Source organism: Corythoichthys intestinalis, chromosome 18, assembly GCF_030265065.1.
Source record: "Corythoichthys intestinalis isolate RoL2023-P3 chromosome 18, ASM3026506v1, whole genome shotgun sequence".
Classification (NCBI taxonomy): domain Eukaryota; kingdom Metazoa; phylum Chordata; class Actinopteri; order Syngnathiformes; family Syngnathidae; genus Corythoichthys; species Corythoichthys intestinalis.
The window spans coordinates 45,075,466-45,101,880 of record NC_080412.1 but is presented as its reverse complement, the minus strand read 5'-3'; the positions used below and the strand labels follow the sequence as shown (position 1 = coordinate 45,101,880).

Here is a 26,415-nt window from a genome sequence, read left to right as displayed (position 1 = left end):
AAATAAATTTCTCAGAAAAACAGTTGGAATTTTTTTTGGGGGAAAAAACAGCCCCCCATTTTTTTTCATGCGAATGCAATAAGCTTCCGTGCAATCCTATTATTCATTTGATTTAATTAAAAAAACAAACAAACAAAAAAATAAATGGAATGATCTCTGCCATAGTTATCAGTCAAAACTAATTGGACGTCTGTCACTGTCAATGGCAAGCAATTAAGTAGAGTAGCGCAGTTCGTACTGTAATGAGTCTAATCAGTCTAATGGCATAACGCTCCCGTTGTGGCACCGCCCCAATTATGAAAAACTACATTCCCACAATGCAGCGCGCCTGGTAAAATTTCTTGTCGACGTGGGGAAGAGAAGGCATCCGGACGGCGGACATAAACAAATATTCACGGGGTTTGATGCTATTAGCGTGGCATGACAGGAGGATTTGGAGGCGAACCCGCTGACGTTTCTCAAGATGTGGCTCAAACCCGAAGAGATCCTGTTGAAAAACGCCTTTAAACTGTGGGTCACCGAGAAGGATAATGAGTATTTTGTGCTTCAAAGAAGGCGAGGTTACGGGGAGGGTGCAGGCGGCTTGACAGGTAACGTTTTCACCTCCTTCGCATGTTTGACAGCTGTTGGTTTTCAGATCCCGACTACGTTGTGGTCTTTTCTTGCCCGCTTCATTTGTCTGTTTCAAAAGAAAACCGGTAAATGTGCCCATGTATACAGTAGCATGCTATAAGATGACTGCAACAGGTTTAAGCCAAATCGTCAACAGATGGCTTACCATTGTCTCTGCCTGTCAAAGTGTATTTTTCTTCTTCTCTAGTTGACAAAAGGTGTTCATGGAGCAAAGTTCATGTTTACACTGACTGGCCAATGGCTGTTGTCAACGTTAGCCCGTGAACGTCTTCAAAAATAGTCTTAAGTATTCAATGAGTTAAAGGCAGTTAGCAGTTAGACAGGTTAGTAACGCGTTACATTCGCTCCGTTACATTTACTTTATTAACTTTTGGAGAAAAAATACTTCAAAGAGTAGATTTGTGAAGAAGAAACGCTAGTCTTGCTCCGCTACTCCGGACTACGTTACATTTTTCCTCTGTAGTCTACATATTTGATTGCTGCAACGATTAATCGTTTAACTCGAGTAATTCGATTAGAAAAAAGCTTCGAATCGAATTTTGCCGCTTCGAGGATTCGTTTCATTAGAGTGGCGTTGTAATGGTTTGTTTTGAAAGTGTTTGCATTTTGTTTTATTGATTTGGGTGGATGCACTCCCCTCTAGTGGCAACAATGAATATGACACAACTCGTCTAATGGCTGAATCTAACTGTCCCCCTGTTAAGGCCAATGTAAGGATGTAAGTTTTTGTTGTAGCTAATATGTTTGTTTATGCATTCGTAATTGAGTTTAGAAGTATATTTAGGGGCAGTTTACACGATGACTCTCCGAGAAGACGAAAAATTTCACATTAGCATCTATATGCTTCCGTGTTTCCGTCTCCATTCGAACGATGACGCAATTCCGCGTGAAAACGATGTAGTATTAATGCCGGGCCTTAGGGGGCAGTGTAGTTTTACAAGGGGATAGCCCATGACGCATTTCCTTGACAACAACCTCCACAGACCGGAAACCGCACACTGATAGCCATGGCGACCACTGCAACGCGTTTTTTTATTTGGACAGATGAGGAGAATTTTTTTGTGGGTTTGTGTTTTGAACGATTGATTGAACGAGCTTTGTGGGGGGGGGGAAATAGCATTTAGGCTAGCGGAGTTTTGCTGTGCAAGTTAGCCAATTGTTATTTTGATGTCCTAAGATCCTCATTTATTATATTTATTTTTTCATATTTCTTAGGCTAAGCTCGTGTACTTTAGTTTTAAATTAGGGCTGTCAAACAATTAAAATTTTTAGTCGAGTTAATCACAGTTTAAAAATTAATGAATCATAATTAATCGCAATTCAAACCATCTATATAATATGCCATATTTTTCTGTAAATTTTTGTTGGAATGGAAAGATAAGACACAAGACGGATATATACATTCAACATACTGTACATAAGTACTGTATTTGTTTACTATAACAATAAATCAGCAAGATGGCATTAACATTTTGTTAAAGCGATCCATGCATAGAAAGACTTGTAGTTCTTAAAAGATAAATGTTAGTACAAGTTATAGAATTTTTATATTAAAACTAGGGCTGTCAAAATTATTGCGTTAACGGGCGGTAATTAATTTTTTAAATTAATCTTGTTAAAATATTTGACGCAATTAACGCACATGTCCCGCTCAGACAGATTTAAATGACAGTAGAGTGAAATGCCCACTTGTTAATTGTGTTTTATGGAGTTTTGCCGCCCTCTGCTGGCGCTTGGGTGCGACTGATTTTATAAGATTCAGCACCCATGAGCATTGTGTAAGTAATTATTGACATCAACAATGGCGGGCTACTAGTTTATTTTTTGATTGAAAATTTCACAAATTTTATTAAAACGAAAACATTAAGAGGGGTTTTAATATAAAATTTCTATAACTTTTACTAACATTTATCTTTTAAGAGCTACAAGTCTTTCTATCCATGGATCGCTTTAACAGAATGTTAATAATGTTAATGCCATCTTGTTGATTTATTGTTATAATAAACAAATACAGTCCTTATGTACCGTATGTTGAATGTATATATTCATCTTGTGTCTTATCTTTCCATTCCAACAATTTATTTTACAGAATATATATATATATATATAATGTATAGAAAATTTTATAGATGGTTTGAATTGCGATTAATTACGATTAATTATTTTTTAAGCTGTAATTAACTCGATTAAAAATTTTAATCATTTGACAGCCCTAATTAAAACCCCTCTTAAGGTTTTCGTTTTAATAAAATTTGGAAAATTTTCAATCAAAAAATAAACTAGTAGCTTGCCATTGTTGATGTCAATAATTCAATCGCACCAAAGCGCCAGCAGAGGGAGACAAAAACCACAAGTAACAAGTGGACACGGCACTGAGCTGTCATTTTAATCTGTTTGAGCAGGGCATGTGTGTTAATTGCATCAAATATTTTAACATGATCAATTTAAAAATTAATTACCGCCCGTTAACGCGAGAATTTTGACAGCCCTATTTTAAATGCATTTATTGCTCTTGAGAAATGAAAGTGCAGTTCAGCATCATTTGAAGAAACACTCAGAAATGTTATTTTGCATTTTCGTACTTTTGGAATTGCCATCTTAGCAAGCCAAAATAGATATTGTGGCAAGCATAATCACTTTTTTTCCTTCGTTTTACATCTCCTAAAATTTACTCTGCAAGGCATTAAATGTTTGTAATCCGTTTACGGGATTATTCGAACGAATTAATCAATAGATTAATCGTTTACTTAAATAATCGATAGATGCAGCCCTCGATTTAACTTTATTTTTGCCGTAAATCACTGGTGTCTAAGTCCGGTCCTTGAGAGCCCCTATCCAGCTTGTTTTCCATGTCTCCCTCCTCCAACACACCTGAATCACATAATCAGGATCGTTAGCAGAGCTTGCTGATGAGCTAATCATTTGATTCAGGTGTGTTGTTAAAGGAGGGAAACATGGAAAACAAGCTGGATAGGGACTCTTGAGGACTGGACTTAGGCTCCCCTGCCGTGGATGCTGACCAGTTTCACCAAATAGACTTCGCAACAATAATCACATGATTCCATGATACCAATTGGACGTAACAAGACAGTTACATGACCTCAGGCAAGCTTGCAGTCAGAAGTCCTATGATTACACTGGCATGATCAATGAAGTAGCGTCTTTAAAGCACTGTAAAAATGTAACAACTAGAGCACTCATGCTCTTCTTTTCTTGTCTGAATTTGATGATGTGTGTGTGTATCTGTCCTAATATGGTCATGTAATAAGTTATTGTACATCATAATAGTAACAGTTCATAGTGATAACGTTGTGCTGAGAAAAAAATAAAATACCATTGTAAAGGTGCAACGATTAATTGGAAACTAAACGATTAGCAAATTTATCAACAACTATTTTGATAACCAACTAATCTTTTAGGACCTTCTTCAACTTCGACTTATCTATATTATTGAAATGATAACATACATATAACTTCTCAGTTGTAAATATAATGAGGCTTCATCATTATAATTCAAAGTAGGACATGAACAAGAAAACTGCTTTTATCTTGGAAAGCAACAATTCACATTTTTGCCAATTTACTTTCTAAACTAGCTTCTTAATGAGGCTGCTGCAACTAATCGATTAAATCGATTAATAAATTATTCCATCGACTTCATAATGTATTGACGGTACACGGGGAACGGAGCCAATGAATAGGGGGCCTGCATTGTTGGCGAGGCCATCAAATCACGACCGAGTGGGATCACAGACAAAAAGCCTTTTTCGTTAAAAATTCTTGTGAATGAATGCTTAAATCCCTGAATTCTTTATAGGTATGGACATTACAGTCTCGATTCTGGGTTAAAAGCAAAAAAATAAAAACGTGCAGTTAGCATTTATTTTACGTAAATATGTCGAAGTACAATGCTAGTCTGTTAGTAAATGTAGCTAGCGGCCGCCTTATGTAAACAGAGTTTTTCCGGTGAAAATTCTTGTGAATACATGTTTAAATTCCCGAATTCTTTATAGATATGGATGTAAAACAATCTCAATTCTTGGTTAAAAGCAAAAAAAGCCATGCAGTTAGCATTTATTCTACATAAATATGTCGAGGTACAATGCTAGTCTGTTAGTGAATGTAGCTAGCGGCCGCTTGATGTAAACAGAGCTTTTCCGGTTAAAATTCTTGTGCATAAATGCTGAAATCCCCTAATTCTTTAGAGATATGGACGTAAAACAGTCTCGATTCTTGGTTAAAAGCAAAAAAACAAAAAACAAAAAAAACTTGCATTTAACATTTATTTTACGTAAATATGTTGAGGTACAATGCTAGTCTGTTAGTGAATGTAGCTAGCGGCCGCCTGATGTAAACAGAGCTTTTCCGGTGAAAATTCTTGTGAATAAATGCTTAAATCCCTGAATTCTTAGTAGAATTGGGCGTAAAACAGTCTAGATTCTTGGTTAAAAGCACACAAAAAAACAAAAAAAAAACGTGCAGTTAGCATTTATTTTACGTAAATATGTCGAAGTACAATGCTAGTCTGTTAGTGAATGTAGCTAGCGGCCACCTGATGCAAACAGAGCTTTTCCGGTGAAAATTCTTATGAATAATGCTTAAATCCCCGAATTCTTTATAGATATGGACGTAAAACAGTCTCGATTCCTGGTTAAAAGCAAAAAAAATAATTGCGCAGTTAGCATTTATTTTATGAAATATTGCGAACTATGATGCCAATGCAGTAGCAGCTAATTTCTCCCATTGATTTTTGCACATTTCAAAATGCATGCATAGTACGAAAAATATAATAATTACCTTGAATCCTCGAACAAATCACTCCTGAGACAATCCTTCTTGTTTGTATGCTTTCGTACTTTTTCAGCAGAAATCCGGTGTTAGATCGCTGCGTGCGTGTGTTTGTTAATAACTCCTCTTGATGTGGGCGGCCCCCTACTTGTAGGCGAGGCACAGTGCATGACCGATCGGACCCGTCAATACAATTGTGAAGTCTATGATTTTTTGCCAACAAAGTTGATAATCGATACAGTTGTAGACTACATTTAAGTCAGGAAGCTGTATTGAAATATTATTTTTGAAGGAAAGAGTCATCCATTTTGTCTTCATTGTTACTTAAAACATGTCTGAAACAACTTCAAGGTAAATTGTGAATGTACCGGTAATTTAAAAAAAGTGACATTTATCAGATTCAGTGATTAATTGTCTGATTAATCGATTATGAAAATAATCGTTAGTTGCAGTCCTATACCAATGTTTAAAAAATGATCAGACATTGTAAGGAGTCACTCACAATGTTACTCATAACTTGAGTATTCTTCTAACTGAATACTTTTTTACTTGTACTTAATTTTTTGGGGGGATGACTACTTTTACTTGAGCAATGTACGAGTATTTTGAAATAATGCTACTATTACTTAAGTACAATATTTGGCTACTCGACCCACCTCTGGCTAAAGGTAACGCTATACATCTGCAAGGCCAATGAAAATTTATCACTGTGTTGTAAATTTCAGGTCTCCTCGTGGGAACGCTGGACACAGTTTTGGATTCTACATCCAAAGTTGCTCCTTTCCGTATTCTGCACCACACGCCAGACTCACAAGTGTATTGGTCGATAGCATGTGGTACTTACTTACAAGTATATTAGCATTATCGAGATGTACAGTGGTATGAAGTATCTGAACCTTTTGGAATTTCTCACATTTCTGCATAAAATCACCATCAAATGTGATCTGATCTTTGTCAAAATCAAACAGATGAAAAAACAGTGCCTGCTTTAACTAAAACCACCCAATTTATATATGGTTTGTCTTTTTTTTTTTTTTTTTGAGGATAGTATGCAAACAATGACAAAAGGGGGAAAAACAAGTACGTGAACCCCTTGCCTAAGGAGAGTTAAAGAGCAACTGAAACCAATTTTTCCCAAGCAATTTAAGTCAGGTGTGTGCCCAATCACAGATGAGTGATTTAAAGCTGCCCTCCCCACTATTAAACACACACCTAGTAAGAATTGTCTTGATGAGAAGCACTGTTTGATTTTCATCATGGCTTGGTCAAAAGAGCTGTCTGAAGACCTGCGATCAAGGATTGTTGACTTCTATAAAGCTGGGAAAGGATACAAAACCATCTCTAAAGGTCTGGATGTTCATCACTCGATAGTCAGAGAAGTTGTCTTTGGCACTGTTACTTCTCTCCTTAGGAGTGGCCAGAGGTGTCGCCCCCCATTAGGCAAACTAGGCAATTGCCCAGGGCCCCCAGCCAGCAGGGGCCCCCAGAGGGCCAACAGATTTAGCACACGCAGCTTTACTGTACTGTCGCAGCAACAAGTGCGACAGTACCAGCGAAAGCCTTGTGTCTGAGTTCCCTAAAGGGGGCCCCTTCACTCGCTCTGCCCCCCCCCCCCCCCCACGTGACTCAGAGTGAGAGTGAGCGGTGATTTGGCTTTTTTTAAATTGGCGTATATCCAAAATGAAGAGAAGTTATCCTTCTGGAAGTGACAAAAGAAAAAAAAATGCAGTAGAGGAGAAAAGGAAGCAAGACAGCGCTGAGTGTACTATGTTACTGTAGTTTTATGTCCTAATGTAGTAGAAGCCGGGCACTTTGAGTATCCTAAAAAGCGCTCTATTACGAGGCTTTATTGCACTTTTATTAAATATGCTATTACTCCAAATCCAACTGTCCCCCTTACTTGCACACGCTCGAAGGGCCCCATGTTGCTTGCTGCCTGGGGCCCTCGGGGACTCTTGTCACGCCTCTGGGAGTGGCCATCCACCAAAGATGACGCCAAAAGTTCAGCGCAGAATACTCAGAGAGGTAAAAAAGAACCCTAGAGTGTCTGCTAATGACTTACAGAAATCAATGGCACAGTTCAATATCACTTTGCACACATCAACTATATGTAAAACTATGGCCAAGAGTGGGAGGACTCCAGGGAGGAAGCCACTGCTGTCTAACAAAAAAACCATTGTTCTCGTTTAATGTTCGCAAAAAGGCACTTGGACACTCCACGGAAGTGTTGGCAAAATATTTTGTGAACTGATTAAACCAAAGTTGAATTGTTTGGGAGTAACACACAACGTCAAGTGTCGAGGAAAAATGGAACAGCTCATCAACATCCACACCTCATCCCCACCGTGAAGCATGGTGGAATGAGCCTCATGATTTGGGGCTGTTTTGCTCTCTCAGAGCCTGGACAACTTGCAATCATGAATGGAAGAATGAATTCAAAAGTTTATCAGGATCTTTTGCTGGAAAACCTGAGGCCGCCTGTCAGACAGTTGAAGCTAAAAAGAGGATGGATGCTGCAACAAGACAATGAACCAAAACACAGAAGATAAATCCACTTCAGAATGGTTTCAGATCAACAAAATACACATTCTGGAGTGGCCAAGTCAAAGTCCAGACTTCAACCCCATTGAGATGCTGGGGCATGACCTAAAGACAGCGATTCATGCCAGCCATCCTACAAATCTGACTGAATTACAGCAGTTTTGTAGAGAAGAATGGGCCAAGATTTGTCCTGATTGATGTGCCAGACTGATCTGCAGCTACAGGAAGCGTCTGGTGGAAGTTATTGCTGCCAAAGGGTGGGCCACAAAATATTAAATGTGATTGTTCACTTACTTAATTTCCCCCTTCTGTCATTTTTTTGCATACTATTCTCATTAAAATATGAAAACCTATAAAAGTTTGGGTGGTTTTAGTTAAAGCAGACACTTTTTTTTCATCTGTGTGATTTTGACAAAGATTACATCACGTTTGATGGTGATTTTATGCAGAAATGTGAGAAATTCCAAAAGGTTCAGATACTTTTTCATACCACTGTAAGTGTGTGCCATTGTCACTGCACAGGTCCCCACTTTTAATTACGTTTTTTCCTAATTTTGTGTTAGGCGTTACCAAGGAGGAGATAGTCCAGCACTGGGATTGGCTCCAGCAGAATATCATGAGGACGCTCTCGGTGTTTGATTCCAGCGAGGACATCACCAGTTTTGTCCAGGGCAAGATCAGAGTACGGAATCTTAAAAACGAATAGGTAGTCAGAGGTATGATATTCTGAAATCCCGTTGATTTTCTTAGGGTCTGATAGCCGAAGAAGGGAAGGCGTCCCACGTGCATGAAGATGATCCTGAGAAGTTCAGAGAAGCTTACTTGAGGTTCGAGAATTGGTTTGCGCTGCCACCCGAGGAGAAGTTGGTCACGTATTACGCCTGTACGTACTGGAAAGGCAAAGTGCCCTGCCAGGGTTGGCTCTACCTCAGCACCAACTTCCTCTGCTTCTATTCCTACCTGCTGGGAGCGGAAGGTGAGAACAAACTCGTTCAGAATTGTTCGTTTCAGCTCACTCGTGAACGTTTTTCCTCTCACCGTCAATGAAACGCCTATCATCCACATCCTTTGTATCTTTAGTAAAACTGGTGATCTCTTGGGACGAGATATGGAGGTTGGAGAAAACGTCCAATGTCATCCTGACCGAGAGCATCCACGTGGTGGCTCACGGGGAGGATCACTACTTCTCCATGCTGCTGCGCCTCAACGAAACGTTCGTCATTATGGAGCAGCTCGCCGACTACTCCATCAAGCGCCTTTTTGATAAAGACGCCTTTGAAAGCCAGAGAGCACTCTCAGACCCCCTGCAAATTACCAAGAGGTGCTATTTTTTGCTTTATTATGAGTCACATAGCATCTTTCATCCATCTATTAATCTTAACTAACAGAGTGATAAGAGTTGCACTTTATTTTGGGGCACAGTTTTACATTCTCATCATCAAGGTCTGAATCTATATACTAGTACTATGCATACATTAGTATTAACACTAGAAAACCCAGCAGAGGCCGACTTGGCCTTTCCTAAGACAAACGTTCCTAATAGTCCCTAGCAATGGCCGATTTGGCTTTTCCTCCATGACTCATGTGATAGTTTGTGTCAGTTCAAATCAATCTACATTTATTTATGAAGTTTGACACTTTTTATACATTTTTTAATTCACTTCTCCTATACTCCACACATAACGACAGAAAGAATGGCCCAAATGTGTACATTGTTTTGAAGAAGAAAAAAAAGCATTTTAGAACTGCAATTTGAGTGTAAAGCAGGAACTGTGTCTATAGTTTAGAAGGACTGAATCAGGGGCATGGAGAATAAAATGTGGTCATTGTGTCTGAAGTTAATGTATGTCTAGTGGTTGCATTTCCATATGAACGGCTGTTGTCTGTCCGACAACCATTTGCCAATTCAAAAGCACTTGGGTCATTTTTGCCACATCTGGGTTTTCCGGGGGAGGCCATATCGGCCATTGTTTGGGACTAGTACGAGTACCAGAATTCTCTGGGACTTGTAGTGTTAAAAGGATCTGAACCGTTTGGAATTTCTCTCTTTTCTGCATAAAATAACCATCAAATGGGATTTGATCTTTGTCAAAATCACACAGATGAAAAAACAGTGTCTGCTTTAACTAAAACCACACAAACATTTATATGTTTACTTATTTTGTGTGCTAATGTAAAGAACTTTCGGCATGGTAACAACGTAGTTAAATGCGCTATATAAGTACGTACGCTCCATTTACCATTTAACGAGAACAGAATGCAAACAATGACAGAAGGGGGAAAAATAAGTTAGTGAACCGTCACATTTAATATTTTTTGCCCCCCCTTTGGCAGCAATAACTTCAACCAGACGCTTCCTGCAGCTGCAGATCAGTCTGGCACATCGATCAGGACTAATGTTAGCCCATTCTTCTCGACAAGGGTAGCTGCAGCTACAGCTGTAGTTCAGTCAGATTCCTGGAAGGTCTGGCGTGAATTTCTGTCTTTAGGTCATGCCACAGTATCTCAATGGGGTTCAAGTCTGGGCTTTGACTTGGCCACTCCAGAACGTGTAATTTGTTCTTTCGCAACCATTCTGAAGTTGATTTACTTCTGTGTTTTGGATCATTGTCTTGTTGCAGCATCCGTCCTCTTTTTAGCTTCAACCGTCTGACAGACGGCCTCGGGGTTTCCTGCAAAACATCCTGATAAACTTTTGAATTCATTCCAAATTGTCCAGGCCCTGAGGCAGGAAAACAGCCCCAAATCATGATGCTCCTTCACTATGCTTCATGAGCTGTCACATTTTTCCTCCACACATGGCGTTGTGTGTTACCCCCAAACAATTCAACTTTGGTTTCTTCAGTCCACAAAATATTTTGCCAAAACTTCTGTGGAGTGTCCAAATGCCTTTTTGCAAACATTAAATGAGCAACAATGTTTTTGTTTTTGTTTTTTTCAGACAGCATTCTTGACCATAGTTTTACATATAGTTGATGTGTACATAGATATTGGACTGTGCCAGTGATTTCTGTAATTCTTTAGCAGACACTCTAGGGTTCTTTTTTACCTCTCTGAGTATTCTGCGCTGAACTTTTGGCATCATCTTTGGTGGACGGCCACTCCCTGGGAGAGAAGCAACAGTGCCAAACTCTCTCCATTCATAGACAACTTCTCTGACTGTCGATTGATGAACATCCAGACTTTTGGAGATGGTTTTGTGTCCTACCCCAGCTATATACAAATCAACAATCCTTGATCGCAGGTCTTCAGACAGCTCTTTTGACCGAGCTATGATACACATCAGACAATGCTTCTCATCAAGACAATTCTTACCAGGTGTGTGTTTTATAGGGGGCAGGGCAGCTGTAAAATCACTCATCAGTGATTGGGCACACACCTGACTTAAAATGTTTGGTAAAAATTGGTTTCAATTGCTCTTCAAGTCTCTTTAGGCAGAGGGCTCACTTACTTATTTTCCCCGTTTTGTCATTGTTTGCATGTTAACCTCATTAAAATATCCAAACCTCTAAATGCTTGGGTGGTTGTAGTTCAAGCAGACACTGTATTTTCATCTGTGTGATTTTGACAAAGACCAGATCACATTTCTTGCCTGGTGTGTGTTTTATAGTGGCAGGGCAGATTTAAAACAATCATCGGTGATTGGGCACACACCTGACTTAAATTGTTTGGTAAAAATTGGTTTTAAATGCTCTTTGAGGCCATGTCCAGACGTAGCAGGGTATTTGGCAAAAAGAAGATATTTTTCTACGGTTTGACCTATCATCCACACGTGCATGCAGATTTAAACCAGGGTTCTTAGAAACGACAGGAAAGGTGAAGATTTGCGAATTCTGCGTTTGTGGCTCCATCATGTGGACACTGATAACCGAAGATTTACGTCACTGGCTGCGACAAATTTTGTCCTGACGTCACACATGAGACCAATTTTTACATTTGGAGTATATTAAATGGACGCTTTTTTGCTTCCATTATTTTTTACAAACTCTTGCTGTGTTTCTTATTGAATAATGGGTGTTTTGGACAATTATTTTATTGTTTTGAATGTACTTAAAAATGAATGAAAGCGGTTGGCTGTGGAAGTTTTTTTTTTTTTTTTTTTTTCTACACAAACGTGCAGGTGTGGACGCAATTATTTTTCCCCGACGTATTAGGGCAGAATCCTCGTTTTTAAAAAACCCTGCTACGTGTGGACATGGCCTGAGTCCTTAGGCAGAGGGTTCACTTACTTATTTTCCCCCCTTCTGTCATTGTTTGCATGCTGTCCTCATTAAGAAATATGAAAATCTATAAATGGTTGGGTGGTTTTGGGTAAAGAAGACACTGTATTTTGATCTGTGTGATTTTGACAAAGATCAGGTCACATTTGATGGTGATTTTATGCAGAAATGTGAGAAATTGCAAAAGGTTCAGATACTTTTTTATAACACTGTAGCTCTTAACTGCAACGACATCGAATGCATTAGAACTGGGTCAATTGGCAGTGAACGATCATGTTTCCATGCCATTAAAAAAAATGAATGAGCATCTAAATGCTACTCCAGTGTGACTTGTATGTTTTTTTCCATTCATTGTGCTTTTTCTGGTGAAACATATACTCAGGTGTGACTTATAGTCTGAAAAATAAATACAGTGGTACCTCTGCTTACGAATATCTCTACGTACAGAATTTTTAGGTTAAAAGACGCCTCAACAGGAAAAATTGCCTCTTGTTCCAAAAGAAATTTCCGGATAAGAAAGGCCAAAATACAGTATGGCTGGTACTTGCAGCTCTCAGAGTTTACTGAACGGAATATACTTATAGCAGCTCTGCCATTGGCTATTGCCTAGCTGTCCTCGCATCCAATTGGCTAAGACGGACCTCTACTGTATGTGTATGTGTGTATTCGAGCGTCCTCTTCATTCGCCCTTGGTGTTATGACAGCTTTACATGAGTAGATGAACTTTTCTTGTTTTTTATATTATGCACAACTCTGATTTTATCTTTATTGTACAATCATCTAATTGTAACATGTATTTGATTCATGTTTTGATGCATTTTTATGGATTATAGTAGATTTATGTCCGAATTTTGGGGGGTTTGGACAGATTTGGACATTTATATGAAATTTCCGTCTCTAATTCCAGAATTTTCAGGTAAAGAAACTACTTCCAGAACTAATTAATTTTGTAAGTAGAGGTACCACTTAGGGCTACAGCTATCGAATACTTTAGTAGTCTATTAATCGATGAACTAGTTAGTTCGAATATTTGAGTAATCGGATAAGGAACATGACAAGTTGAGCTGAGCCTCAAACGGTATTAAAAAAAATAAAAAATGAGGATCTAAATACAACAAAAGAATAATTGGCTAAGTTACATAGCAAAAGTCCGCTAGCTTAAATGCTATAAAATGCTAACAATTTTTTTTTTTTACAATGGTCTTACCAAATGGTTCAGACAGTGAGACACACATTCCCACAAAACACGACTAAATATACCTATAAACTAAATTATGAATGCGTTAAAAAAACATTAGCTCAAACAAAAGCTTACGTTGGTTTTAACAGGGAGCAGTTGCATTCAGCCATGTGAAAAGAGGCAGACCAGAGGGCAGTGTATCCACCCTAATCAATAAAACGAAATGCAAACACTTTTAAAATTTTTACAAGGCCACTTTAATTAAACGAATACTCGAAGCAACATCATTTAATTGGAATATTTTTTTCTCATCGAATACTCGAGTTAAGCGCTTATTGTTGCAGCGCTAGTACCACTGTATATTTTTAAATATGTGCCAAAAAATACAATTTGAAAATACAGTAAACGATCATCTAAATGGCTGTTTGGCTCAGTGTCTTACATTTTTACTATGCTTATCGCAACATTTTTTTTTTACTTGCAGAGGCCTAGAAGCTCACGCAAAGAGCGAGCAGTTCCGGACATTTTTCAGGCTGCCCAAAGAGGAAAATCTGCTAGAAGTGCACGAGAGCTTCCTTTGGGTGCCGTTCAGTCATTTTAATACGCTTGGCAAGATATGCCTATCCGAAAGCTACTTGTGTTTTGCCAGCCAGGACGGGAGCCAGTGTCACATCATCATTCCGATGCGCGAGGTACGTGATTTATTTGCAAGCCGACGCTTCCTTCCGACTCACGTAATATGATGAAACGTCTTTGTGGCTGGCCAACGCTTGCGTCTTCCAGGTCGTTAATGTTGATAAGTCAGATACCGGCAGCCGCGCTTTAACGGTGTACGTGCGTGGGAAAAGGGCCCTCCGTTTCACGGAGGTGCGGGACTACCAGCGACTGGCGACGACCATCCGCGGCAGATGCGGAATCAGCGCCAGCCCTCAGCACTCCGCCTCCGCCGAGGTAATAAATCTCCACGCGTTTTCTTTTCTGAGAGGTAATAAATCTCCACGCGTTTTCTTTTCTGACATCAACACGCTTCCGTCCTTGTCACTCAGGTTATACGCGGGGAATGTCAGTCGCTCATCAACCACTTTGAGGACAACCCGGAGGATGTGACACTGATGGTGGGCCAAAAAGACAGCAGCAAGGCAGTGAGCACAGAGGCTCTCATGACTGTTTTTCATCCCCAGGATGTGGAAAACCTTGACCCAAAAATGGTAATGTGGAAGAAAAAAAAGTGATGGTTGTCGCGGGGCAGCTGCTGGTTTTTGGATGATTCTCATGAAAGCTATGCATTATGGTGATGAAGCACATTTACCAAAGCTATCTTAAAATAGCAGAATTCTATGATGACTCAGTAAAAACATGTACACTAAAAACATGTAATAGTACATATTATGGTAATAATCACATTAGGGCTGCAGCTATCGAATATTTCAGTAATCGAGTATTCGACTGAAAATTCTATCGAGTAATCGGATAAAACCTATTTTTTTTAGGTAAAGCACAATTATAAATAGACATGAGAATTAGGGCTGTCAAACGATTAAAATCTTTAATCGAGTTAATCACAGCTTAAAAATTAATTAATCGTAATCAATCGCAATTCAGACCATCTATAAAATATGCCATACTTATCTGTAAATTATTGTTGGAATGGAAAGATAAGACACAAGACGGATATATACATTCAACATACTGTACATAAGTACTGTATTTCTTTATTATAACAATAAATCAACAAGATGGCATTAACATTATTAACATTCTGTTAAAGCAATCCATGGATAAAAAGATAAATGTTAGTACAAGTTATAGAAATTTTATATTAAAATTAGGCCTGTCAAACAATTACAATTTTTAATCGAGTTAATTACAGCTTAAAAATTAATTAATCGTAATTAATCGCAATTAATCGCAATTCAAACCATCTATAAAATATGCCATATTTTTCTGTGAACTATATATATATTCTGTAAAATAAATTGTTGGAATGGAAAGATAAGACACAAGATGGATATATACATTCAACATACGGTACATAAGGACTGTAGTGGGCATTTCACTCTACTGTCATTTAAATCTGTCTATGCCAGGGGTGTCCAAACTTTTTGCAAAGAGGGCCAGATTTGGTGTGGTAGAAATGTGGGGGGCCGACCTTGGCTGACGTCCTTTAAGTAGAACATTATATTTAAGCAAATTTTAGCAAGCCATTCTGTGTGTCACATTTGCTTTAATATTTTTTTTTAATTAATAATTTCAACAATCTCGCAACTAGCGTTCTCTTTCGACTCTCGGGCTCTTGCAAAATGCTGCTGCTGTGAAAATAAACTAGCTTCAAAAGTTGCTTCAATTTCTCACTGCGTATCTTCCCTGTAATCTTGCCGTACATGTTAGCGTGTCTTGTTTGGTAATATCGCCTCACATTGAACTCTTTAAAAACAGCGACTGTCTCTTTGCAAATGAGGCAGACACAGTTGTTTCGTATTTTAGTGAAGAAATAGTCCAATTTCCACCTGTCCTTGAAATGTCGCAGTCAACTTTTTTTTTTGTTGATTGACGCCATTTTAGAAAATTGGGAGTAAAGGGCCACACAGGGTAATGTTGCTTAGAGTGCTGCTGCCTTTTAGTGGGTAAATGAGCAGCAGCATTTAGTGTGTAAGCTACTTCATATGCTGGTAGCAGTACTGCAGACCAATTGATTAACTCTGTGTGCGGGCCAGACGTTATTTATTTTATGACAGAGGCTGGGGGCCGGATGAAATTTGACCACGGACCGCATTTGGCCCCCGGGCTGCACTTTGGACATGTCTGGTCTATGCTGTCATCACTCCGAAGCGTATTTTCCAAAGCTAGACAGCTAGTGAATGACGCCTTAATAATCAGACTTCTTCCTTTTTCATCTGATTTATTAATAAAATGGCCTCAAACCATTTTCCTCTTTAGACCGTCGTAAAACTACAAAAAAAAAGTACACAAGCATTGCATTAGCAACAACGTTAGCTTAGCACGCTATACAGATTAACTAAACATAAACAAAAAGCGTCTCATACAAAAAATATAACATTTCGCTTATTAACATAATATGTACATTCTTTACAACAACCATACTTACGGACAAATCTTGTCCAAGGATCATATAAGCACAACAGAGACGTCGTGCAGCCACATTGAACTGGCAAGAAACCAATAAACCATGTCGCAAAGCGACCACAAGAGTTCGCTGTTAGACAGCACAAAAAGCCTTGCTGTAAAACTTACCAAAAGGCAGAATACTGTCTGAGCGGGACATGTGCGTTAATTGCGTCAAAAATTTTAACGTGATTAATAAGAAAAATTAATTACCGTGCGTTAACGCGTTAATTTTGATAGCCCTAATTAAAACCCCTCTTAATGTTTCCGTTTTGATAAGATCTGTAAAATTTTCAATCAAAAATACAAACTAGTAGCTGCCATTGTTGACACATCTTCATGCTTTCCACAAGTGTTAAGTTTCTGATGTGAAAATTAAGTGATTTAATAGCTGTTGAAAACTTGCATCAAAATCGCACTAAATAAAAAAACGAGTCGCTTTTATGGGCAAAAACCTGATATGTTATATATTGATTAGGGCTGTCAAAATTATTGCGTTGATGGGCGTTAATTAATTTTTTAAATTAATCACTTTAAAATATTTGACGCAATTAACGCAGATGTCCCGCTCAGACAGATTTAAATGACAGTACAGTGAAACGCTCACTTGTGTTTTATGGAGTTTTGCTGCCCTCTGCTGGCGCTTGGGTTCCACTGATTTTATAGGCTTCAGCACCCATTACATTGTGTAAGTAATTATTGACATCAACAATGACGGGCTACTAGTTTATTTTTGGATTGAAAATTTTACAAATTTTATTAAAACGAAAACATTAAGAGGGGTTTTAATATAAAATTTCTATAACTTGTACTAACATTTTTCTTTTAAGAACTACAAGTCTTTCTATCCATGGATCGCTTCAACAGAATGTTAATAATGTTAATGCCATCTTGTTGATTTATTGTTTAATAAACAAATACAGTCCTTATGTATCGTATGTTGAATGTACTGTATATATCCATCTTGTGTCTTATCTTTCAATTCCAACAATAATTTACAGAAAAATATGGCATATTTTATAGATGGTTTGAATTGCGATTAATTACGATTAATTAATTTTTAAGCCGTAATTAACTCGATTAAAATTTTTAATCGTTTGACAGCCCTAATATTGATATGTTAAATATTGCTATTGATCCTGAAAATATAGGTGATAATCTCTGCATTTGGTGATGTTTGTGCATCTAGCTTGAAAATAAAGCTGAACTTTGATATTTGAATTAATTGGGATTTTATAAGGGAACGACTTTGAATTTTTTGATGCCGCTACTCATGGAGACTCATATATGCCTAAGGGAGGTGCCTGTTTTAGTTTTAGGTCGCTAGCGGCTCTGGTTTTGAACATATTTGAATTTTAAGTTTTTTAAAATAGGCCCCCTACAGAGCGGCCTGATAGTGAAGTCTATGCGTAAAATTAACTGTTAACTATATCAACAATATCTACCTTGGTGCCATCCTCTGTCTTGCCTTATTTGTGGTGTTTTATGGGTCAAAAACATGTTTTAAATTTAATTTGAAAAAAAAAGAAATACTGTAAAATCTGATTATGACGGGACCATGAATACAGTGCAACGGTAATCCAAGTTGCGTGCTTGAACATTACATTTTCCTTAAATATTTTTTTTAAACAATATAAGAAATCTTTGTAGTCTATCATAATCTGCTAAATTAGATGGTTATAAACAATTTGAATTAAGCTGATTATTTGTGATGCTGTATTGAGATGAAAAGATCAAAGGTTTTAAAATCAGTTCAAATATTATTTTGGGCCACAAAATATACACGTTTTCATGACTGGATTCCTAAAATCTTCAAAGACATAGTTTAGCGTAGCTTCATGAGAATTTGGAAAATAGTAGTTATTTTTTGAATCAAAGAACAAATAAAAACAACTTAACACAAGGGTTAATACCGTTGTTCAACAGCTTAAAGAGAAGATGAAAGAACAATCTTGGAACATCCATTTTTCCGAATACGGCCGCGGTACAAGTATGTTCTTCACCCGGAAGACCCGCGACCTGATTGTCCGTGGCGTTCCCGAATCCTTGAGAGGCGAGTTGTGGCTGCTTTTCTCAGGTACTACTACCGACACAAAGCATCCTTTCTTTGCGTCATCCTTGTTGACCCGCTGTCCTGTCGTGAAGGCGCCGTGAACGACATGGCGACTCACCCCGGCTATTACACGGAGCTGGTTGAACAATCTCTCGGCACGAGCACGTTGGCTACAGACGAGATTGAAAGAGACCTTCATCGTTCTCTGCCGGAGCATCCCGCCTTTCAGAGCGATACGGGAATCTCCGCTCTGCGCAGAGTCCTCACTGCGTACGCTTACAGAAATCCCAAAATTGGCTACTGCCAGGTAAACTCACGATGGACCTCCAACATACTCATGCTATTTATTTTCTAGGAGCAATTGTTTTGGCAGCCGTTTTAATTTTGGACAAAAAACTTTTGAGTCTTAGTCCTATTTTAGTCATCTTAAAATGTGTTCATCTTGTTTTCGTCGACAATTACTCAGCACCAACTTGGTGACGATAATACACACTCAATTGGAAAACAGTACGTTATTTTCAATTAAAAATACCCACCTGGACGCCACGAACTGTATGTAAAAAGAGTTGTCTGAGAGTTTTAAGATTACGCTCCCCATGCTAAATGCTAATGCTAACTCAAACGCTATGCTAATGCTATGAGTTACATTTAGTTTGTGATTATCAATCAGTCCCTATTTTTAAAGGCTAAAGTAACATTGCATATTCTCTCTTGCTAACATAGGAAAAAAGTAAGCCTAGAGTGCAGCCTAGCTTGAAGCACATCCTAAACACCGTTGAGGGGGGTTCGGAGGTGTAGCACTTGTCACATGAGTTACACCAGTGATCCCCAACCATACCCATACCTGTATGTGCCGCATTAGCTACTGGGCCGCAGAGAAATAATAAATCATGTGTTAACGACCGCAATCTGGCTTGTGACTGTGGCCTTGATGCATCAATATCCCTGTCTATTCTATAGACCAGGGGTCATGAACCTATGTCTCGTGAGCCATATATGGCTCTTTTAATGAGCGCATATGACTCTCTGCCAACCCGTCATCTTACAGTGGTATGAAAAAGTATCTGAACCCTTTGGAATTTCTGCATAAAATCACCATCAAATACGATCTGATCTTTGTCAAAATCACACAGATGAAAAAAACAGTGTCTGGTTTAACTAAAACCACCCAAGCATTTATAGGTTTTCATATTTTAATGAGGTTAGCATGCAAACAATGACAAAAGGGGGAAACTAAGTAAGTGAACCCGCTGCCTAAAGAGACTTGAAGAGCAATTGAAACCAATTTTTACCAAACATTTTAAGTCAGGTGTGTGCCCAATCACTGATGAGTAGTTTTACAGCTGCCCTGCCCACTATAAAACACACACCTGCTAAGAAATGTCTTGATGAGAAGCATTGTCTGATGTGAATCGTGGCTTGGTCAAAAGAGCTGTCTGAAGACCTCAAGGATTTTTTATTTGTATGTTGCTGGGAAAGGATACAAAACCATCTCTAAAAGTCTGGATGTTCATCAATCGACAGTCAGAGAAGTTGTCTACAAATGCAGAGTTTGGCACTGTTGCTTCTCTCCTAAGTAGTGGCCGTCCACCAAAGATGACACCAAGAGTTCAGCGCAGATTACTCAGAGGTAAAAAAGAACTCTAGAGTGTCTGTTAAAGACCTACAGGAATCACTGGTATAGTCCAATATCTCTGTGCACACATCAGCTATATGTAAAACTAGGGCCAAGAATGGTGTCCATGGGAGGACTCCACGCAGGAAGCCACTGCTGTCGACAAAAAAAAAAAAAAAAAAACATTGTTGCTCGTTTAATGTTAGCAAAAAGGCACTTGGACACTCCACAGAAGTTTTGGCAAAATAGTTTGTGGACTGATGAAACCAAAGTTGAATTGTTTGGGAGTAACACACATTATCATGTGTGGAGGAAAACTGGAAAAGATTACCAACATCAACTCCTCATCCTCACTGTGAAACATGGTGGAGGAAACATCGTGATTTGGGGCTGTTTTGCTGCTTTGGGGCCTGGACAACTTGCAATCATAATGCAAGAATGAATTCAAAAGTTTATCAAGATGTCTTGCAGGAAAACCTGAGGTCATCTGTCCAGACCGTTGAAGCTAAAAAGAGGATGGATGCTGCAACAAGACAATGATCCAAAACACAGAAGTAAATCATCTTCTGAATGGTTTTAGAGGAACAAAATACACGTTCTGGAGTGGCCAAGTCAAAGTCCAGAGTTGAACCCCATTGAGATACTGTGGCATGACCTAAAGACAGCATTTCATGTCAGACATCCCAGGAATCTGACTGAACTACAGTAGTTTTGTAGGGAAGAATAGGCCAAGATTAGTCCTGATGCATGTGCCAGACAGATCTGCAGCTACAGGAAGCGTCTGGTTGAAGTTATTGCTGCCAAAGGGGGCGCTGGGGGGCACAAAACATTAAATGTGATGGTTCACTTACGTATTTTTCCCCCGTTCAGTCGTTGTTTGCATACTATCCTCATTAAAATATGAAAACCTATAAATGTTTGGGTGGTTTTAGTTAAAGCAGACACTGCTCTGTGTGTTTATAACAAAGATCAGATCACATTTGATGGTGATTTCATGCAGAAATGTGAGAAATTCCAAATGGTTCAGACACTTTTTCATACCACTGTAGATGCCATATCGTATTTTCGTCTCGTTGTCGTCTCGTCAGACGAAAACTGGCACTCGTCTCGCTATGTTTTAGTTACAAATTTACCTCGTGATCGTCAGGAAAAAAAATTGTTGATCAACGAAATATTTTCGTTATCGTCATCGTTGACAAAGACGACAAAGGTAGGAAATTGACTCATTTCTCCTACTCAGGCCATGAACATTCTCACCTCGGTTTTGCTGCTCTATGCCAAAGAGGAGGAAGCCTTTTGGCTCTTAGTGGCTGTCTGCGAGAGGATGTTACCCGATTACTTCAACCGCAGGATTATAGGTGAGGTTTAACAAAAATGTGCTTCATTGACTATTAACAGCAAGCAATCAATTTGTTGTACCGTATTGGTCCGAATATAAGACGGCCCTGATTATAAGGCGACCCCCTCTTTTTCAAGACTCAAGTTTGAAAAAAAGACTTTTTGAACACCAACTTATTTTTTATACAGAAAACAATTACAGTACATCCGAAACAAATGATAATAACAATATATTTGAGAGAAAAAACATGTTATTTTGCCTCATTCAAATCTTAATATCTGAAAATTTAAATATGTAAACTCAAGTGCAATCGCATCCGTAAATGAATGGCTTCTGGTTTTTGAAATGTAAATAAACCAATTTATTGTGATAAAACAACAAAATTGCAATAACTTCATTAACCATCAAAGTGAAGTCTAACTGTAACTAAAGTCTTGATACAAATCTGAATAAGGAAAAACATTGCAATAAAATACTGAGAGTAGCTGAGCTCTATCATGACAGAACATCGCTTCAATGATATCTGGCGCCATCTAGCGTCGTGAATGGGGAGAGTAGCTGAGATCTGTCATGACAGAGCATCGCTTCAATGATATCTGGCGCCTTCTAGGGTCGTGAATTGGTCGTGAATTTGCCTGTACGGCAAAACAACCCCACCAGGGGGTTCAATTGCTTATTTGACATCCCTGGTCTACACTACGATGTCCAATCTGGCCCACCGCCCAGTTACTATTGTCCGACAGCCAAATGATGAAAATATTAAATATAGTCCACACAAGAAGCTTAAATTCATTCTACATTCTGTTGCACCTCTCATCTTTACCACTAGATGGAGCTAGTCACCTAAACTGTACCTCTCCATTAGCTCAAGGAGTCAAAACACAACAACACGTTGACATCAATGTAGGATCCCTGTGTAGAATTTCATCATTTTATTATATATAAATTAAAAAAAAGATTAGATTGTGCAAGAAAGAGTTTTTGTTTGCCAATCTGTAGTTGGAAGTTCAACTTAAAAATAAATAATGAGTAACTCGGGTGTTGTCTTTTCTCAAGGGGCTCTGGTGGACCAGGCTGTGTTTGAAGATCTAATTCGGGAAAACCTACCACAGCTGGTGGAAAACATGACGGACCTGAGTTTCTTCTCGTCCGTCTCTCTGTCCTGGTTTCTCACTCTCTTTATCAGCGTGCTCCCCATCGAAAGCGCCGTCAACGTGGTGGACTGCTTTTTCTACGACGGCATCAAAGCCATCTTGCAGCTTGGCCTGGCCGTGCTCGATTACAACGTGGACGCTCTGATCAGCTGCCACGACGATGCGGAAGCTGTCACAATCCTCAACAAGTAAGAACCGGCCATTTGGCCTTTGTGATAACGCCGTTCTGAATCGACTCATTTTTTTTGCGCTATAGATTTTTTGATAGCGTGACCAACAAAGACAGCCCGCTGCCTCCGACTGTACAGCAAGCCCCTGTGAGCAACAACAATAAATCGACCCGCTCAAACGTGGACATCAATGAATTGATCCGAGAAGCCTACGAGGTGCTGCGTCATTTTTTATTTCTTTTTTGCAGATGTGTTTCATGTAGTGTTTAAACTCATTTTCTCTAATTTAGAAATATGGCAACATTCGCTCAGAAGAGGTGGAGAGCTTTCGAAAAAGAAACAAGCTGTTTGTGATCCAGACACTGGAGGACACGACCAAGCAGAATGTTGTACGTAGCCGACTGGGTTGATTTTGGTAGCGTTCTAATATTGGTCTGAATCCTTTGGATAAAAATACTTAAGGCCGATTTATGCTTCGGCGTAGCGGTGACGGCGGACAAACACCGTTAACACAGACCCGATTTATGACTACGCATCACGTCAACGTGTGTGGCGTGAATGTCGAAGGACTTTGATTAGTCCGTTCAGAACGTTTCCAGTTCAGCACAGCACCGCTGTTTTCAAACATTCGCAAACATCATCTGTGTGCATACAGTCCCTGACAAAAGTCATGTCGCTTATCCATTTTGTTTTGGTATTTTGCTAATAACTAGGGCTGTCAAACGATTAAAATTTTTAATCGAGTTAATCACAGCTTAAAAATTAGTTAATCGTAATTAATCGAAATTCAAACCATCTATAAAATATGCCATATTTTTCTGTAAATTATTGTTGGAATGGAAAGATAAGACACAAGACGGATATATACATTCAACATACTGTACATAAATACTGTATTTGTTTATTATAACAATAAATCAACAAGATGGCATTAAAATTCTGTTAAAGTGATCCATGGATAGAAAGACTTGTACTTCTTAAAAGATAAATGTTAGTACAAGTTATAGAAATTTTATATTAAAACCCCTCGTAATGTTTTCATTTTAATAAAATTTGTGAAATTTTCAATCAAAAAATAAACTAGTAGCTCGCCATTGTTGATGTCAATAATTACACAATGATCATGGTGCTGAAACCCATAAAATCAGTCACACCCAAGCGCCAGCAGAGGGCGACAAAACACCAAAAAACACAAGTAACAAGTGGACATGACACTGTGCTGTCATTTTAATCTGTTGGAACGGGGCATGTGCGTTAAATGTGTCAAATATTTTAACGTGATTAATTTTAAAAATTAATTACCGCCCGTTAACGCGATAATTTGGATAGCCCTACTATTTTTAAATAATGAATCCCACCAGGACGTGATCTGGACGAAAAATTGTCCAATAGTTTAAGATGACGCTCACCACACTAAATGCTAATGTTAACTTGATCGCAATGCTAATGCTACAAATTACATTTAGTGTGTGATGGTCACTTAGCACAGACCTTTAAAGGCTAAAGCAACATGGAATGTCCTCTTGCCAAGATAAGAAAACAAATCTTAGCATGTGTTTCAAAACAAGCAAGCCTGGAGCTCAGCCTTATTGAAGCACGTCCTAAACACCGTTGAGGGGGGGGTGCAGAACATGTCACATGAGTGAAACGACCCAAACACTGCTATGTTGCAGGCTGATGTACTGCACGTACAATAAGAAAATGTCACACATTGGGAACATACAGGGCCGGCCCAGGCCATTTGGGGGCCCTAAGCAAAATAATGCAAAGGGGCCCATATTTTTGGCCCACCATTTCGTCACAGTGTACTGTGAAACCCATACATGCAATCCAACCCATACGTCCATATTTTGTATATTAATCAGATTTTGTTGCACTGCATACTTCAAACTTCTCACCCCAAATGATTGTCAGTACTTACAGTAGGTAGCGCCAAAGAACTTTGATTTTTTTAAAGCTTGTAATCAAGTATCAAAACTCACAAAAGCCAAATAAAGCAAACTGTAGTAAACAAAATAGAATATAAATTAAACAATTGCCAGATTGGGGGCCCCCTAGTGGTCAGGGGCCTTAAGCAGCTGCATAGTCTGCGTATAGGCTGGGCCAGCCCTGGGAACATATGACAGAAATGTCACATTTTTGTCTTGTTGTCGTCTCGTCAGACGAAAACTGGCATTCATTTCGTGTTTTTTTAGTCTTACAATATTGTTTGTCGACAAAATATTTTCGTTATCGTCATCGTTGACTAAACAACAACGATGGCCGACGAAATTTCCGTCCGCTGATGTCATTTGGAAAAATTGAATTAACACGTGTTTCTTTGTAGACGCGCGTCGTGTCCCAAGACGTGAAGTTTACTCCTGCCCAGCTCGACGAGCTGTACAATTTGTTCAAAGTGAGTGACTACTTTTCTGTTCTCTACAAAAGGGAATGTAACAATGCGGTCATCGTCGTTTCAGAGGCAACATTTTCTCAGCTGCTACTGGACAATGAAGAGTCCAGCGCTGCTTCACCACGACCCGAGTCTGGCCTACTTGGAGCAATACCAGCTGGGCTTCCAACAGTTTAGCGTACTCTTTTCCTTGCTGGAGCCTTGGGCTTTTTGCGCCAATAAAAGCACGCTTTCGTTATGGGTTTTTCGCTTAATCGACGAGAATCAAGATGGCCTAGTAAACTTTAAAGAGTTCTGTTGCGCCCTCGGTGAGTGTTCGCCACTAGTTTATTTCTTCTTCTCCCCTTTAATTGTATACCATTGTTTTTTTTCTCCCGCAGATAATTTGTACTGTGGATCTTTCACAAATAAACTCAAGTTCCTCTTCAAGCTGCATTTACCACCAGGTAAAAAATATGTCTGTTTAATGATACAGTGAGGAGCAGAAGTATTTGCACCCTATGTGATTTTGCAAGTTGACCCACTTAGAAAATTTGTAGAGCTCTGAAATTTCAATCATACATTTCCACTTATAGAGACAGAATCTTTAAAAAATCTGTGTCTCACATCGTATGATTTAAAAAAATAATCATTTATTTGTAATTTACTGGGGTTGCAAAATTAGTGGTGTCAACAATAACCGATGCGGCGATGCATCCCGATGCGGGGCATAGAGGATTCGATTCAATTCGGGCAACAAGCCGAATCGATTCAGCGCATTTTCAAATATATAAGTACAGTGATACCTCAGCTCACGAACGCTTAAGCTCACGAACTTTTCGCCTCAAGAACATTAAATTCGCGAGCATACAGTCTCTGCCGACGAACTAGTTTTCGGCGGACGAACCAAACCACGCGGTCGAACAGCGCCACGAGAAGCTGACGCACGCTCACGGCGTCCCAGTTCGTCCCCTCCCATTCGTTGAGTGCGGACGTGGTTTGTGTTCGATAGACATTTTGGACCATATTGAGTGTACTTTTGCTATTATGGAACCAGAGGTTGCGCTAGAATTTTTCGTTGTCTGTCATTTTGACTGACAGGGTCATAAAAATCCGGTCATAATCTATTTTTACCCGTCACTTAAATTTTTTAAATGATGATAATGACATTGTGGTGACCCTTTGTTTGGCATAATTCACCTTCCGTACTTGTGTGTCCATTTGGCCG

General features: G+C 39.0%; 1 protein-coding gene across 4 annotated transcripts in view; it reads left to right on the top strand.

Moving 5' to 3' along the window:
- The first annotated feature begins 329 nt into the window (after positions 1-329).
- The window catches only part of tbc1d8b (TBC1 domain family member 8B), a 36,513-nt gene continuing 10,427 nt past the window's right edge, over positions 330-26,415 (top strand). For all 4 annotated transcript variants that reach the window (XM_057821385.1, XM_057821384.1, XM_057821383.1 and 1 more), the window contains exons 1-17: positions 330-590; positions 6,147-6,257; positions 8,526-8,644; positions 8,713-8,938; positions 9,043-9,283; positions 13,847-14,054; positions 14,146-14,313; positions 14,409-14,570; positions 18,412-18,562; positions 18,631-18,845; positions 21,394-21,511; positions 22,549-22,834; positions 22,903-23,032; positions 23,107-23,205; positions 25,143-25,211; positions 25,276-25,516; positions 25,589-25,654. In XM_057821385.1, the coding sequence (XP_057677368.1) occupies positions 464-590; positions 6,147-6,257; positions 8,526-8,644; positions 8,713-8,938; positions 9,043-9,283; positions 13,847-14,054; positions 14,146-14,313; positions 14,409-14,570; positions 18,412-18,562; positions 18,631-18,845; positions 21,394-21,511; positions 22,549-22,834; positions 22,903-23,032; positions 23,107-23,205; positions 25,143-25,211; positions 25,276-25,516; positions 25,589-25,654 (2,737 nt within the window). In that variant the 5' untranslated portion in view covers positions 330-463. The remainder of the gene's footprint in view (positions 591-6,146; positions 6,258-8,525; positions 8,645-8,712; positions 8,939-9,042; positions 9,284-13,846; positions 14,055-14,145; positions 14,314-14,408; positions 14,571-18,411; positions 18,563-18,630; positions 18,846-21,393; positions 21,512-22,548; positions 22,835-22,902; positions 23,033-23,106; positions 23,206-25,142; positions 25,212-25,275; positions 25,517-25,588; positions 25,655-26,415) is intronic.